Source organism: Rosa chinensis, chromosome 2 (genome assembly GCF_002994745.2).
Source record: "Rosa chinensis cultivar Old Blush chromosome 2, RchiOBHm-V2, whole genome shotgun sequence".
NCBI lineage: Eukaryota > Viridiplantae > Streptophyta > Magnoliopsida > Rosales > Rosaceae > Rosa > Rosa chinensis.
The window spans coordinates 55,540,926-55,558,620 of record NC_037089.1 but is presented as its reverse complement, the minus strand read 5'-3'; the positions used below and the strand labels follow the sequence as shown (position 1 = coordinate 55,558,620).

Below are 17,695 nucleotides of genomic sequence, written 5' to 3'. Positions count from 1 at the left end.
ATTAAATTTGGTTAAAAGTTAGCTCATGAGTGTCTCTAATGCTGATAGACTCGTAACTACAAATCTTGGTAAGTGACTAAAAGAGCGAGTGTCATGCAGTCATGGTATCGAGACAATAACTGGCCAATCTAATCTAATGTGTTGTAATCTTTTCAATTATTAATTTCTGATTGAAAAGGTGTACTGTACCTATACCAGTTGTATGATCGGGTATATTGTTATGGACCGTAAGAATAAAAGGAGGAACAAAGACCATTTAAATACAGAACCAAACAAAAGGGAGAAAGAGAGGAAGGGAATTGAAATTTAAAAAAAGGAAAAGCGAAAAGGCCAGCAGCGTATCGTATATGCTCCAAGGCCTCGAATGCTCTAAGGTCACTTCTCTCTGCAATTACCCAAATCACTACGCATCTTCTTCTCTACAACTCCACATCCGATTTCTCAATTCTCGATCTGGGTTTCCTTTCACACGGTTCGTCTCTGTCTATCTTCCACTCCCCCATTCGATTGCGTTCAATTCCAGTTTTCCTTCACAAATTTCACATCTTTTTTGTCTCTCTTGCCTAAATTTTGTTGCTTTCAGATCCAAACCTTGATGGGTTTCAGGCCCTGTTTGTACTACATCAACATTAGAGCAAAATCAGATTGAATTCTCGGGTTTCAAGCTTTGTGGGTTATGCCTGGGCTATTGGGAACCTCTTTATAGCTCAGAGGGTGTATTGCTCACTTGGGTTTGGCTGAGAGTTGAGTTTTTCTTGGTTTTTTGGATCAATTGTAGTGAATTGAGAGTTTGGAGGATCTGTGGTTGTGTAGGAAATATATAATTTTGGTAGTAGACAATGTTCTATGGTGCATTAGTATGGGACCCTTGGCTCATTGTTGTCCAAATTGTGTGCCTTCAATGTCTGTACTATCTCACTCTTGGATTGTTCTTGGCAATTCTTGTTGGGACTCGCGTGTCGCGAATGAGCCTTGTGTATTTCTTTGATTATGCTACCCTCACCATCTCCACTGTCACCGGGTGGTGCGTCGTTACTTCCTTTGTGCTCAGTGCACTTGCAAGGTGAGAACTCCATTGTACTTCTCTTTCCGTTTGCAGTTGCAGTTCAACTCAATTAGATTATTTTTCCTGTGTTTTTCGTTTTATCTTGCTGGATGTATGCTGCTGCATTGAGTAGTTATGGTTTAGGAACACAAAGTGGGAGTGCATTCGAGTTTTATCTTGTGCTTGTAGAAGTAGAGCTAATAAAGTTTGTGAAAGGAAAAAGTGTGCTTGTGAATTGTGAAAACACCATTTAATATGCTGACATGAAGAGTTTAAGTAACTTCCCCTCTTCTTTGTTTACAGCGCTGGGTATCTACTGCTTCTGATTGAGAGGTCAAAAAAGTGCTTAGATTTTTCAGTCACCCTGTACATCGTCCATCTCTTTATCTGCATTGGTTATGGGGGTTGGCCTTCTTCAATAACATGGTGGGTTGTAAATGGTACTGGAATTGGAGTGATGGCTTTGTTAGGTGAATACCTCTGCATGAGACGTGAACTGCAGGAGATCAAGATCCCTACAACACGATATCGCTCAAGTAAGAGTCCCCCCACCACTTAGTATGTTAAAGTAAAACTGAAAGTGTGCAACATAAAATTCTGTTGTTAATATACTTGTTGAATTAAACCTTCTTTTGGGTGCTAGTGATATTTCAGTCAAGTACCATTTTCAATTCAACCTCATTAAGGACTTGATTTGTTATGCTATTCTGCTACATTTTGGTTTGAGCATCAGGAACTTGCACTTCTTTCCTATTTGTTGGTAGTTTTCATTAAATCAAAACTCTTTCTGTTATTTCCTAGATGAAGAGAAAACAATAATCTTGCTACTTTAAATGCCTGCTTGTTTAGTGAGATTCTACAGTCTCTAACATGTGTAGGAGGAACTTATATGCTACAGATACACTGATTTTTTTAAAATGCAGTCACTATTATGCGTAGGTTTCAATTGGTCCAACTCTGTAAGAATTGATAAAAAGCAATTGCATAATTGCCCCTTTCTTTCTTCACAAGTTGTTGTAATGTATGCAAAATTAATTTGGAACCATCTCCATGCAGATGTTTGACTGAGGAGAAACGCAGCATGCAAGAATATTCTGGTGGGGTTATAGAGGGTATTTTTTGTTTCTTTGGAGGAGCTTCAGGATAAACCTCATGAACACCACATCCAATATTGGATGAGAAGAAATATTTTAATCTGTGGATTCTTTTGTCTATGCTGGTGGCAATTACATAGAACTCCTGTAGAAGTTTGACACAGTGCTTCAAATGATGGGAGGTTTGAGCACATGAGACTAGGTATGAAGTGTTATAGGAAAATCATAATGTACAATTCTAGGTGGAGCAATGAATATTGTGCTTCTGATTTCACTCTCTCTCTTTCTTTCTCTCTCTCTCTCTCTCTCTCCTGTTCTGTTTCCACATGATAAGCATTATCAATTCAGTTTATATTGTTATTGTTATTGTTATTATTATTATTATTAGTTTCTTGGTAATTTTTTTTGTTTGGTTGGAATCTGTTGTATGATGATTTGGAAATTTGCTACAGACACCTTTAACCTTGTAATACTTGTGCAATTTTTTTTTCTCACTTGGCTATATGATTGTTAGTCACATATTCTAGTTTGGCTATGGCTTGTATTTACTGCAGAAAAATGTTAGATTGTAAGCAAATTGCATGCGAGAGTTTGCAAATTGAAAAATAGCATTTGATTATGTCTGAATGGAAAGCTTTCTGAAGTTGGACAAGCTATGAGCTAATTTGATGAATACTTAACAAATTGATTCTTGGTATCACAAAATTGAACATTCTAAGTAATTTTGATATCTCTAGGCAGACTGATAAGGTACTAGCATGTTAGATTTCATGCTTCTATAGAATGTTAAAAGTATGTAAATTCACCTTTCTAAGGGTTAGAAACTTAGAATATCTTTTCTGTGCCAATTTTAGTTTTAGAAAATACATTTTGGAGGTCAATTTTTAGTGCCTTTGAGATGATTTTGCTTCATTGCATTAGAATGAATTTGGTTTTCATTGAGGGTCACCTATCAAGCATAATTGTATACATTTATGCAAATCTTGTCATGTAGCTGACTCTCTCACTATCATCTGTGAACTAACACAGAATTGAATAGCCAGTTAAGTTGAAGCTTAACCATGGTTATTAAACATGGAGGCAAAAAACTTACATGTTTGCTTTTTTTTTTTTTTTTGCCTCAGAAAAATTAGAAGTACTGCTGGCCTCACTAGAGCTCTTCCTAGTCTGCTGATGAATGCAGAGTTAATCTTATATCTTTCCACCCATTGTCCCACTTAATCTCCATCTGAGTTAGGACATCATGTCGATACAACTAGTGTCTGTCTTTTGCAGCCCAGAGAAGTTGTAAAACTCTAAGCCAGATGAAGAAAAACAGTTGTGAACAAATTGTTGCTTAATGCTAGGATTCTAAGAGTAAACAAAAGAGCGGAGATACTGACTTACCTGTCACGTCCAACATTATCCTTCTAATCTGTCATGCAATTAAAAAGGATGAAGGACCATTATCAGTAAACTTTGTTTTATCGCTAAATTGGTCAGGCATGTCTCCCTCACTGCTGCATTCCTTCTCAAGTCTTAATATAAAACAAAGGTTCAATTTCATTTGTGGTCTGACTAGTTTCATCTCTTAATCTATGTACTATTTGTATCCAGCATTCTTTGAAGTTGGCATATCGAGTAGTGCCTAGTAGAAGCAGAGGAATGTAACATTGATGCAAATGGCGTACATATTGCAAGTAAATTGAAAAAGAATGCATGCATAATCATCCATCGAAATTCTGTCACTTTCTGCGAGTAATGAGTTAATTTGATGAATGATTCTGACTAACTGCTTTATGAAAATTAAAATGGATGTGCCTTTGCAGACTGTTGAGCTACAAGTGTGTTAGCATTATACTGTAGATGGAATGTTTGGATCTTGGAACACTAGAAAAGTCAAGGCTCCTCAATTCTTAGTTTTAGAGGAGACATTTTGAGGTTAATTGAAGTTCCTTTGGAGGATTGTGCTTGAAACAGGATTTCACCGTGTGGTTCCTCCCATCAACTGTAGCAGCATAGATACGCTGTGCACTATTGATAGAGAAATTGATAGTGCTGACTTTATGCTCCAGTGTTGTTTTTGCCTCAGCATAAATCTATTATTCTTGCATAACATTACTAGGATGATTACTAGAGCAGTCCTTCTATTCCCCATCTTTTGAATTGATGAATGGCATTTAGGGTAAGCTGCTTTTATCACAGCAATGGAAATTGCACAAGTTTTACTATATTTAAGTACAGGTTTTTATTTTGATTTATTAGATCTCACGGCCTTTAGGGTTTTGCATATCATTGCTGACTGTGCTTCAGAAATTCCTGCATAAACGTCTAACCAGTTCTGGGTGTGAATAAACTTAGATTTCAATTTTCCTTGCTCATTATATCTCTTGCCTGGTTTGTGAAATAGAAATTCAATGAATGGGAAGATGAAGCTTATACTATGATCAAAAGTCAGAACTTGGAGTTTAAAAACTTCATAATTTCTAATTCAAACAAAATGGTTCTTTTCAATGGATTCCCCACAAAAAGACGTACAAAAAAGGAAAAACCGCTGGCCTTACTAAAGCTCTTCCTAGACTGTCAAGCAGTGCAGAGTCAGCTTAGCCATATATATACTTCTCCATCCATTCCTACTGAAGCCCTTTACGAAGTCATGCTCGAGCCTTCCATACTGATGATATGTCAGCTACAGCTTCTCCAACTGTGAGATAGACACCATTCATTCCGAATGACTCCAAAGTCTTTGATTGGTGTAGCTTTTCCATCACACTTCCAACAGGATTTGCCAACACAAGCTAGGGTGGTAAACAACACCAGTACGAAGATAAGAAAAATGTCTTCCCAAAATTCGCCAGAAATTCACTACCGAAGGCAATTTCATTAAACCCTTACCTGAAGCGATCTTTTCTCCAGAATCTTTCTGAGTTCGGACAATGTGTCAATACCACTGGTGTCTATGGCAGTCACAGCTGAGATAATATGTAAAACCGTCAGTCTAATGCAGAAAAACATTTGCAATGGCACTTTTACTTAATGTTATGGTAAACATAGGTGAAAGAATTCATGTAATGTCCTACCTGTCATGTCTAATATTACACATTTTAGTGTGCCCTCATTGTTTGCTTTTATCCTCTCTTCTTCTTCGCAAACCCATCTTAGTATCCTGTAGTAGCAGAATCCGCAAGTTAGAAAACCATGACCAGAAGTTTCTCATAAATACTACACCATTTCTTAGTGTAGAAGTGTTTCTTAAAACCATCTGATACAACCTTTCACATTTAACCCCCATTTGCTAATAACATGAGAGACTTGTTGTATACAACTGTTATAGGGAAGAGTTTCTTGTAAAAGGGGAGTGAAGTAAAACTGACCTTTCTTGTAGGTAAGTTGAATTTGCAAAGTAGAAGGGTGCCTCGATAGCTAGAACAAGAAATGAAGGAATCCTTAAAGCTTCTCTGTATCTACTGAGATTCTGGTATATTTGTGTTCCTGGAATATTCCCCATAGCCAAGGTGTTTGGCCTGGTGACATGAAGAAGGATCTTGAAAACTGATACTACAACCTGAATGTACAGATAAGTTGTTAGAGATTGATGATAGAGAAATATCATTTAGAAAAGAAGAACCCAGTTTAGGAATTTTATTTTTTTCTACAAGAAGATTGAAGCTTTGTGAATCCTGTAACTAAATTTTTAGCTTCATTGTCTTGCTTTCTAATCTTAATAACATGGTCAATGAAAAGACAACAGAAAACCTAAGATTAGGAAATCTTACTGCAATTGCGAGACCAGTTGGGACAGAGATGAAAAGAACGCCAAAGAAGGAGCATAAACAGGTCATGCAGTCGAGTTTGTCAACTTTCCACAAGTTATATGCAGCTTGATAATCAATTAGTCCACTCACAGCCGTTAAGATTATGGTAGCTAAGATAACATTGGGGGTGTAATAGAACAGTGGCATTAAAAAGAGAAGAGTTATAAGCACAGCTGCAGCCATAATAATGTTTGAAACAACTGTTTTTGCTCCAGCATTGTAGTTCACTGCAGATCTAGAGAATGAACCTGAAAGTAAAGAATGTATTTATAGTTATTGCATCTAACCAGCGCATTTGCATTGGTTTAGGGTAGTCTAAGTATCACATTGTAGGATCAATCTTTACCTGTGGTAACATAACATGAAGAACAAGAACCACAAATGTTCATGAGCCCGATTGCCATCATTTCTTTGTTTCCATCCACTTGGTAGTTTTTCAGAGATGCAAATGTTCTTCCTACTGCAATTCCTTCCTATAATATAAAAACAGGGCTTGTATAATAGCTGTAGGTGTATAATACTTCATAAGAGTCGAGAATTAATGAGAAGCTCTTGCATACAACCGTTGCATATAACCCCTAAACATCACATAATTGATCGAATGATCAGCATGTGAAGGTTTAGCGGATGTATGCCGTGCTTTTTCTAGAAAAATGTACCAAACTAAATGAGAAAGGGTTAATCTTCATGGTGACTTACGGTCAGAGACAAGATCCCAGTGATAAGGCCAGTTTTCATAGCAAGAGCTAGGTAAGGGCCATTGAAGTACAGCATGTTTGATGAAGGTGGATTAAGACCCTTTGGCAAATGACCAATCTGTTAAATAAACATTCTACTTTAGAGAAGTAATTTAACAAGAATCTTCCATATACCACCAAGTTTAGATGTTAGTTCTTACAAAGGAGATTCCAGGATTCTTTGAACGGAGGAGGAAGACTATGAGTGTGGAAACGATTACTGATGTTAATGGAGCTGCTGCTGCAACCCAGAAGAGTTTCGGGTTTCTTTTGCTCTGTTCAAAACAAGAAAAACAAACGTTTCAACATATTATAACTTGGAAGAAATTGACACATACTTGTAAGTGATGGTGTTGAAAGTATAGAAAGACACTTACAATATGCCTGGTTGTGAAAAGAAATAGCAGGAAGCTGAAGCCCATCACTATTGTTTGCCATGACCACTGCACATCAGAAAGAAATATTACTAACCCAGTTCTACTATCAGTAACTTTTCTGTTAGAAGCACAGTAAACTTTCACCATGTATTTTCAACCGAGTACCGACCATTGCTAAAAGAGTTTATCAAACATAGACTACCTCCCGACAATATAAAACTCTAGCTTTATACAATCGGAGATTAACTTGAGATTGGACTGAACTATCACCCAATACGTTAAACAAAGTTACGTCTATATCGAATTAATCTACTTCGTACTTGTCAAAAGTACTTCTTAGCAGACAGACACATGAAATGACCTTAAATTCTTCAGCTGTTGGAAACATGAAGTAAAGCAAGTGAGAGATTCTCTTATTATAAATTAAAAAAAGGTTGACACCTGTTTGGTTACGATAAAGCGTCTTCTAGATACCTTCCAGTTTTATACGATATACTTTGGAACCTTTTGATCACTACGAGAAAGTAACCTCTAGAAAATAGCTAAGCAATCTTTTTCTCAGAGCATTAGTAACAGTAGCAACGACATTCTTCCCAATAGTACCTTTCATGATTTTATTCCATGATTTTGCTTGTACCCAAAAGTCCTACTCTTTTTGTCCTTAAGAAATGAAGAACAAATTGCTTGACCTTGCTCAAAGAACTTAATTACCTCTCCTCTGTTGCTGAAAACTGACGCCATGACTGGAATAAATTGCATTTTGGTGGTGAAGTGGACGATCCCAAGCAACCCTTTCAACTGTTGCAAGGACACAATGACTGCTGCACCGGCCATAAATCCAACTAGAGTTGCCTTTGACAGAAAATCAATTATGAAGCCTAGTCTGTAATAAGATATCCAATCAATCAGTTAGGAACTCTTTTTTCAAGAATAGATATTAAACATTTTTTAAAAATAAGGCGGAAAAAAAAATTAGTACCCAAATAACATTTTATAAAATGGATCCACATATTTTGTATTAGAGGGTTTATAGCCCTAGAAAGATACTTCATGTTAAGAGATCCACATATTTTCTATTATGCGTTTGACGCTCAGCTCAAGGCACTAAAACACTTGTTCTCTGTAAATTAGTGGACTTGACATATTTTGCACTAGAGAGGAACACATCAAGCTCGGAGAATCAAAGAATCGTTTTTTACTTTGATTTAAAAAGAGCTAGTATAAAATCTATGAAAATTACTAACATCCTCTAAATATTTTTTGTCCGGTAAAAGTAATGATTAATAATATATCAGAATGTTGTTACTATCAGTTTTTCTCCAAGTAATTTATTACCTTAGGAAACCCAGAGAAGCCTGGAACAGACCAGCAAAACATGTAGCTGTGAAGGCCAACTTGAGATAAAGAATTGGCTCTTCAGTACTAGAGACGGCCTCACTTAACATTGATCCCATGACTAATGATGCTATTGAAACTGGACCAACAGCGAGATGCCTTGAACTCCCAAGCAGTGAATATATCAGTGGAGGCACAAAACTTGAGTCTGCATAGAAAATCCAATTAAAATTTAAGTGTTCATGGTAATTAATTGTTACATTTATGATCTAAAATGGGACTTGAGTTCAAGTATTACTAACATAGCCCAACTATTGGTGGCAAACTTGCAAGCTTTGCATAACTGATACCCTGCAAAAATTAAGAAACAAGTTCAATCAGATCACCAAAAACCTGAGTTGTCTTAAAGTTGTAATTGTTTAGGAGACTAGCACTATAGGATTATATACCATATTTGATTCCCAGCAGAACATGACAATATGGTTCACATGACAGTTAAAAGACAAGCATTTATATCTAAATGATGATGAATTGAAATTGCATAATCCCCCTTTTGGATTTTCATTAAAACCATAGCCACCTTTCTTTTTTTCTTAATCAAAAGCCATGCAATAAACGCAGAGCACCAAAAATCTGGCTTGTTTGAACCCAATAAATGACAATACAAAATTTGCATATATACCTGAGGAATTGCAAGGCTAGCAATAGTGAGGCCAGAGATGATATCAGACTTCAAAAGCTGAGCATTGTATTCAGGACCCCATTGGAAGATTGGGAACAAGAATTGAAGAGCCAGAAGCAGTTTTGTGAACCAAGTTTGGTTCTTGAATCTATGAAGTGGGTTTTCAGGGAAAAAGATCTCACCAAGCCTATGCTTGAGTTTCTGCAAGGTGCTCTGTTTTGGTGGCAAACAAACCCTGTGAATTTCAGGGGGTGGCATTGCCTCTAAATCTATATCTGATGGGATTCTCACAGTGGTGGTTTGATGATGATCATGGTGGCATGGAAGGTCCTCAACTCTGTTTGAGTTGACACCCATGTCTGATTCTGATCTTCACACTTAGGATCGGACTCTCTCCTCTCCCTCACTAATGCAGAATGAGCACCCTGTTGGAATAAAATGACAGTATGGATTTGTATTTATAGTGATTTTGAAGGAAGTGGGGGTGGCAAGTGTCTGGAAGGCAGTTATCATGCAGTTGTTCTTTTCCTATTAAGGGGTTGTTTGGTCCATTTGTATTCAAAGCTTCTTCTTCTTTTTTCTTTTTCTTTTTTTCAATGATATATATTTTTTTCTTTTCTTTTTTATAAGTTAAAGAAACTTTTCTTTAAACTTAAGAATCAACCTAAATCATAAAAAGGAGAACATCAAAGTCTTTTTCAAAGTGGTCCTTGGTTAATGAATCCATGGTGGTTGTGGGGGTTTAATTGGTTTACCACGACAATTTCTTGCTTCAATTTTCATTAAAATAGATGTCATTTCGAATTTCTTTGTAAAAGTTTTTTTTTATTACTATATTAGTTTCCAAAACCAGGTTTTTTCGTGTTTGCTATTTTAATATATATATATATATATATATATAATTTATTACACATTCCACATGTTAAATAAATACAACCAAGAGGTCTAGGTAGCATCTCATGTCTCTCTCTACGGAAAACCCTAGCTGTAAGTGACTCTCTCTCAAAACTCTTCTCACTCATCCGGCAACGTGTTCTATGGACGTTGTTACAGGACGGGTAGGCTTAATGTCGCTGTTTATCTGCAAGTACTGGCGTTGGGCCTTTGGTCAATAGGTTTTGGGGTTGAGGGTTTGCATGGTTTTTGGCCGGCAGAGGCTTGGTAGGAGGACCGGAATGGCAGCGACTGGTCAGAGTTTGACGGAGGAGCTGTACGAGAACGTGGTGGAGGGGGTGGCTGGATCGATCTGGTTTGCAGGGTCTGTGGGTGGTTGGCAAAGTGGGGTTGCTTTGATCTATAGTGGTTATGCTGGGCAGACTCTAATAAGATGGGATCTAACCTCCGATCCAGTCTGGTCCGGTGTCTGGCTGGGGATGGGAAATTCTAGTTTAGGGGTGATGGCTGGTTTGATCCTGATCTGGCTTAAGGGGGATGGGTGTGGCGGTACTGTGCTTGTCCGTGACTCCAATGTGGCGATGGCGGTCTGGTGGGAGAGGCGGTACGACGGCAATGGCCTCCTGCTCTCTTGGATGGATCTTGGGCCTGTGTCATGACTTTGGGCCAAGGCTCTGCTGTAGTGGGCCTGATTTGGGCTAAAGTTGGGGTTAGGTCTCAAGTTTTGGGCCCAGCCTTACATTTTATTTCTTTTATGTTTTTGTTTATTTATGTTGTTTAGTTTTGTTGCGTTTTATGCGAGCAATAAGTCCCTACATTAGTTGTGTAGGGCTAGTTGGGCTATATGCATGTATGTGCACTCAGAGTGCCTTGTCTACTATAGGTAGGCAGCGAGTTCCTTGCTTTGTCAAATGGTCGCTACCGCCTAGTGTCAGGGTGAAGATGAGTGTCGTCGGATCTATTCTCCGACAACAACATAGTAGGAAAGTTGTGTTTATAGTAATTATGCTATGTTGTAATCAGGTTACATATTGAGTTAACATAGTAGGAAAGTTGTGTTTATAGTAATTATGCTATGTTGTAATCGGGTTACATATTGAGTTATCTTTCCGTTATGTCACTACTATATCAAAGTAAATGGAGTAGCCAGTATAACACTCTTTGCTAGTTGGTGCTTGTTAGAATACATGTCTTCTGTAGAGATTCCTAATATTATTTCGGGACATACTCTAGATGCTTATTGTAATCAGAAGTTTAGGCTCAATTCCCCCACCCCTCCATGTATTCTGCAGTTTCATTAATCAAGGCTTGAGGTGCACCAACCCTTTATTAAAAAAAAAATACAACCAAACAATAAAACTTGCAATAAATAAAATTCTAATTGATGAAGTTGTAAATTCCATTATTTCAAAATTTCTTGACAATTTATAATTGTCTCATACTCTCATCCAAACACAGTGTTATAGGAATGTCTGATGCATAAATGAATTATGTATCCTTAATAGAGTATCACTATATGTGACTTTAACTAAATCTTTTTCACAATTGGTTAAGCAGTAATAATTTATGTTCTCTAACCAATCGTCCACACTAATTGATACAAAAGTTAGGGCAATTGAGGGGTGCCAATTTCCCGTTCTGGGTTCCGACCTTTTTTCTGTGCACTTTTTCTTCGTTCATTTTCTCTCTACTTTAAAATGTATATTTACTCACTTTTCTTTTGACTTCGCATGCATTAAATTCAACAATCAACAATATATAACTGTTTTTTTTTTCTTTGTCTATACTTTTGTATATTTTCTTCATTCATTTCACTAGTTTGCACTCTATTGTGACATACAATAGTGTTCATCTGGTCAGTTGCTGACCAAAGAATTTATGTTCAACAACCTTTAGATTTACATCTAAGGGTAGAAAACAAAACACCTCAACTTAATAATAATTCTCTCTGCCCTTCAACTTAGATTTACATCCAAGGGTGTACAATTAATTACCAATTAACAGACTATCAAAATATGACTTTCTATTATTAGTTATTTGTTGACCTTTTTACTCACAGAAAATAATATGATGCAATTACACAAGTTAATCGAAGTGCAAAGTAGCATGAAAGATCGTCTGCCAACATGGCCATGTTCTGACACCCTTGGCCGGCTTTGATCTTTTGGTGGGAGAGTGCCTATTCATTCCGACGCCAAGCTGATTTTTGTCAAATTGTGCGTTGGAGCTCGATGGGTAGTCAAACCACCGACTACTCAAATCATTACACGGCTGCAATCCATAGTGTAAAATCAGCGCTGCGTTTCAATGCTGCTGCTCTTGCATTTTTAATTCTTTGTATTTCTGATGCAATTTTTGCATCTTTTCTTTTCGCATTGTTTATTTTCTTTTTTATGCCTATTGGCTTGATATAGTTGTAATATTTCAATTTTAATAAATGGCTGATCTCATTTTACTAAAAAAAAAAAAATAGTAATCCAAATTAATGCAATTTAGTAAAAGGAAATATAACAATAATAATTAATGTACAACGGACACCACTCAATCTCCAGGAGAGATATAAAACAACTATTAGAAATCATTGAAAAAATAAAATTAAGTATTTATATCCAAAATTATGAACCTAATTAGAGGGTTGAGAGTGAAAAATTACTTTCATTTTTTTTCTATGGTTAATTAGAAGAACGGTGAGTTCATGTTGTTCCGTTGCCGGACATATTCAACATATCAACGGTGTGTGCAGACTGCAGACACTTTTTTTGTAATCAATATTCGACCCGAAGAGTCTTCATGTGGTCACTGTTAAGGCTTTGGGATGCTCAAGGCACAAAGAAACAGAGAAATTAAGGCTGCAGTCAGTAAATTAACTCTGCAACTTAATATGATCGAATTGATTGGATACCTTAGGGCAAGCAATCACTTACCCCACACCAAGTACTATAGTATTATATTGACCAAAACATTATTGCATGTGTTTCTTTGTATTGACCGTTGGAGTTGCATATATATGGATTCGATGAAAAGCTCGAGTGCTTGCTTTGTAGGATTGAACTCGCGAGATGGAGCAGTTGGCACAATTTCTTTGACCAAATGATTCGATTACCTAGTTAGACACTTAGACCTACCAGATCGAAGCCAAACCATATCCTACACCAGATATAAAGTGAATGTGCACACTTCAAAAAACACGAAAAATGCAGGCATCTTCCTTTAGGTCATTATGCGAGGCAATTTAATTGTTGATTGAGACTGAGTTCTTGAGTTAATTTTTTTTTATTCATTCATGTGAATAATTTAGTTAAATTACTTTTATTCATCTAAACTAAACTAGGCACAATATAGTTAAATTTATTGTTTGGTCACCTTTATGATCAACTCATCAAAGTATTAACTTTTTCTCCCATTTCCTTGGATTTTGTTTTTCTTTTTGTTTTATCTTGGAAATGCATGGGTGGTGTTGTGTGCCTGTGTGGTGTTCTAGGTTGAAGGGGGGAGTTGTGTGGTGTTGTCGGGCTTGTTTCAAGTTAGTTTGGTTGGGCTAGACGCGGCTTCGATGACATGTGACGGCTTGAAGACAATCGATGGAATTCTACCCGTCTCGATCTAATGCTGGATTGCTGGATATTGTTGATGAAAAATTAAAGTGGACTCCCTGACTACTGCTATATACATATGTTGTCATGGGGTCCAAATGATGTTATGGTACAATATGATTGTTATGTACCAGTAGCACGATTCTAGCTCCAATTTTATTGTTCTTGATTTGTTCGATTGAAGTAGTAATACCTAACATTATTATGTAGCACAATGTTAGGTATTACTACTTAGATAAATGATATTTTTGTTCACAATATGAGTTTCAGTCCTTTATCATCTCTTAGGCCCTTAAAATGAAACAACTATATATAAGGGTCATTGACCCAAAACACCAAAATTGGTCAAAAGTATCTCACTTACCCCAGTCTCCAGCAACAAAATTTTATTCTCAATCACCATTTTTAAAGAAAAATGATAGTTTTGCCCTTAAATTAATTAATTAATTACACATGCTGCCAAGATCCTCTCTCTCTCTCTCTCTCTCTCTCTCTCTCTCTCTCTCTCTCTCTCTCTCTCTCTCTCTCTCTCTCTCTCTCTCTCTCTCTCTCTCTCTCTCTCTCGCTCGCTCCCTCCTCCCCCCAGATCTCCACCGCCGGCACCGCATCAATCAAATTCAACGGACAGTTCTTGCCAAGATTCCAAACCCGATCGTTCACGTACATGCCCGGAGATGGAGCTCCGCGTCAATCAAAATCTCTGGCGATGGAATCAGACCGCTCGTCACGAACGTCATCGAGAAGGTGATGCACGCGCCGGTCTACTTCGAGAAGTAAGATGTCACTGACGACATACTGAGGGGTGCCAGAGGAGGTGATCGAGTTGATTAGGAAGAAAAAGGTATGCCTGGTGGCCTGGCGATGGCGTTAGCTAGCTGAACATGCAACTTTGGTAGCGACCGTGGGATCTAACTCGGGCAACAACATCGGAATCGGACCGTGCAAGGCATTAATGGCGACGAGCTTCCAAGTTTCCAAGCAACGACGTGGGATCTGACCCGAGAAGCAGGTGTGGGTGCCTAGAGCATTTTCTGGATGCCCATATAATTTATAATAAAAAAATAAAAAATAAAAAATTGTGGGCAGAAGTCTGAGAAGGAAAGAAAAAAAATGTCTATTGGAGGCAATAGATGTCTGTTAAAGGTCTATTGGGGGTAAAAGACGTTTTGAATTGATGCAATCTCCTCATTTTTTATTTAATCAAAGTTTTATTTGTCTAATTTTAAGAATATTAGCTCCCATTCCCGCGACCGAAAGTTCTATTAGGGGGCAATACAAGTTTATTCAGGCGGCAATGAACCTCTCTGGCGCAATATGAGATCTACAACAACCTCTTTGGAGACTTCAGGCAAGGTTTCAGAAACCTCTATCGGCCCCCAATAGACGTCTATTGGGGGGCAATAAACTTTTCAGGCGACCTATGAGATCTTCAACGACCTCTTTGGGGACCTTCGGCGAGGTTTTCAAAGAAGTTAGGTGGGCTGTGGCAGGTGACCGGATTTCGGCAAAAGTAGGTTAGAATTCGGCAATCGGTGACCGGGTTTCGGTGAAGTTTCCTATGATTTCTCTCTCTTCCATTCTCTCTCTCTCTCTCTCTCTAAGTAACAAAGGGATGAGAGTAATAAAATAGTCTAAAAATAAAATAAAAAAACTTAATTAGGTATTAGGGAAGATTTTCTTAGTGTTTTGGATAAAAAGGAATTAAAAAAATTTAACGGGATAAGTGGAAAAAAATTCCTAGAAATGGAGTAAATGGAAAAAATCCCTATATATAATTTGTTCTTTTTGAAATGAAGACATAAAGTGTATAACTTTAAATTAATCAAACCCCACAACTAATGGTAGATCGATTATCAGTGTTAGGTTAAACTTTAGGATCGATGTTTATTAATGAGTACATTTGAGATGGTAAATCTAAGTGCCTAACTAATTTAGCTCAAAAGAGCGCATGCCGGCCGGTATGATACAGTTGAATCCTACCAATTCCTGGGTACCATTTGGACTATCGCGTCAAAAAAGTTGTTAAAAAAAAATGATACCATGACCTCGACAATAATTCCATCACTAATTTGAATGGTTAAGACATTAACTTTTTGTTTGAATAGTATTGCCAATTTGTATATCTAGCCATATGATATCGTAAAAGGGGTATAGATAAAGTGGCTTTTTCTAAGTGCTTAATTGAAAATTATGGTCCTGGTAGAATTCCTAACAGAAATAGTATACTTGAAGGAACTTATCAAGATACACATGTATGGTACTGTAATTTATTCCTGGGGATCTAGAAATTAGTGTGGAGAAGAAACATCCGTCTTTGATTGGTATTTTTTTTTTTGCTTGCCTTTAATTTGGCAATCTCGGTGCATTATGAAATTGTTTTGATGTGGAAGACTACTGTCTTCATGATTCTTTTCACAAAGAAAAGAGGAAACGAAAGATTATATATATAATTCTTAAAGCTAAACTCAAAAACTAAATTGAAATTAAGCGTTAATTAGTATCGGTCTAAAAAAATATTTCATTCACACAAAAAGAAAAACATGACATATGACAGCTCTGATTTTCTTTTTATTTATCATTTGTGTGCATGGTATGAGCTGCAACTTCTAGCTTTCTACTTCATGACTTAATTAGCATGATCTTCCTCATATGGTAAACCATACAAAGAAAAACATATTTGAATGCAAGTTGTCTGGATTAGCGGTTATTCCTCGACTCAAAAGTTCAAATTCTTTAAGATCGATCATCCGCTCTCTTATCATGATAAAATTATAGTTGTCGATTTACTGTTGCTCTAGGAAACAAAACTGGCCATGCGGTTAGTTATAACATTGTAATTCCATCTTCTAGCTAAGAACCTTGCACAGAGCAGAATCCCCACGAGTCAAAAGTTCAGCTGTTGAACGTGCTGTGATTTGGCCTCCCACAAGATAATATCTTGAACCACTAGCTAGTATTATAGAAATTTCTAAGGCCAGGGCCAGAGAGAATACTTTTGACTTGCAGCACACGTATCTCCAATAATATACGCAATAAAAGAGTAGAGATTCTATTGCAGAAGAAGGACGGAGACAATTGCTTGTACGCGGCGATAGGAAGATGCATTTCATTGCTTGTTATATATAAAGAGATTGCAGAAAGTTGAGCTATATGGCCGATCAATTCTTGTTGGTGCATGTCCACAATTGATGGACCAGTTTAATTATATCCCATTTTCCTTCTTAGCTAGGGCCTAATTCTTTCTGTTTTTTCCTTTTTAGATATAGAAGAATATTCTGGTTTGTTGGATTTGAAGAACTAGATCTGATAGGTACACATGGACTCATGGAGTGCCATGCATCACTGTGAACTAGTTCACGATTGCAGGAGAGCACTTGTGGTTGTGGTCAGTTTCTAGGGTTGTGGTTGCAACACCTCATTAATTCATTCAATCAAACCCCAGTTGGTTTTATTTGCCTGACAGGAACTGATTCTTCTTTTTCTGGAAAGAAAATTGAAAACAAATAATTGACAGTCTGGTCGTTACGTACTTTGCTAGCTAGCTAGAGCAAGCAAGCAAGGAATGATACATTTTTGCTTTGGACGTATTCAAAATGAGCAGAAAGACCACAACATTCACCGGCAAATATCACACTTTTAATTTGATCTGTCTATCGATCTAGCTAGTAGGTCTGTCATTCAATAGCACTTCATCTTCAAAGCAGTTATTTTATAAACTAAACATTTAAACTCAAATTAAACACAAGAACGTATATTATGCAAAACGAGGGTTGGGTTCGGACTATCTAGAGCTACACGTACGCAATTCCTTTCATTTTGAAATGAACGCATATCCAAACGATATGACTTTGCACTTGTATATATAGGCAAAATTATTAAAGGATGAAATATGTGGTGCTTTATAATTTTAAAAGTGATTGTTGGAATTAAGATTTGAATTTGGCTTTTCATACTCAAAAATATTTATTTTTAACCAAACAGTTACAGAAACACTTCATTCATGAAAGCTAGCTAGGTGATCAGCTCATATCATGGCATGTATATATAACCCTGATCAGGAAGTACAATAGAGACTTTGCATTTGAAAATGAATTGCACAAAACACGTTTCCTAGACCTAACTGCTGGCTCCAAAAAGGAGCTGA

General features: G+C 37.0%; 2 protein-coding genes across 3 annotated transcripts; one reads left to right on the top strand and one right to left on the bottom strand.

Annotated features, from left to right (window-relative positions):
- Window positions 1-277: 277 nt before the first annotated feature.
- Window positions 278-2,554, top strand: LOC112185091 (protein SYS1 homolog). Of its 2 annotated transcripts, XM_024323303.2 has the most exons (4): window positions 278-472; window positions 584-1,063; window positions 1,349-1,581; window positions 2,102-2,554. In XM_024323303.2, exons 2-4 carry the CDS (start codon window positions 840-842, stop codon window positions 2,107-2,109), a joined length of 465 nt encoding a protein of 154 aa, XP_024179071.1. In that variant the 5' UTR covers window positions 278-472; window positions 584-839; the 3' UTR covers window positions 2,110-2,554. The 2 variants fall into 2 exon arrangements, with proteins under 2 accessions (XP_024179071.1, XP_024179072.1); XM_024323304.2 differs by having other exon boundaries at window positions 278-1,063.
- A 1,982-nt stretch (window positions 2,555-4,536) lies between these two features.
- Window positions 4,537-9,421, bottom strand: LOC112185085 (probable sulfate transporter 3.4). Its single transcript, XM_024323289.2, has 13 exons — window positions 9,065-9,421; window positions 8,685-8,733; window positions 8,383-8,590; window positions 7,759-7,930; window positions 7,048-7,113; window positions 6,832-6,945; window positions 6,633-6,749; window positions 6,280-6,406; window positions 5,895-6,181; window positions 5,493-5,683; window positions 5,199-5,284; window positions 5,014-5,090; window positions 4,537-4,916 (listed from the first exon to the last, which is right to left on the bottom strand). The coding sequence occupies exons 1-13, from the start codon at window positions 9,419-9,421 to the stop codon at window positions 4,773-4,775; spliced, it is 1,995 nt and encodes a 664-aa protein (XP_024179057.1). The 3' UTR covers window positions 4,537-4,772.
- Between the last annotated feature and the right edge of the window lie 8,274 nt (window positions 9,422-17,695).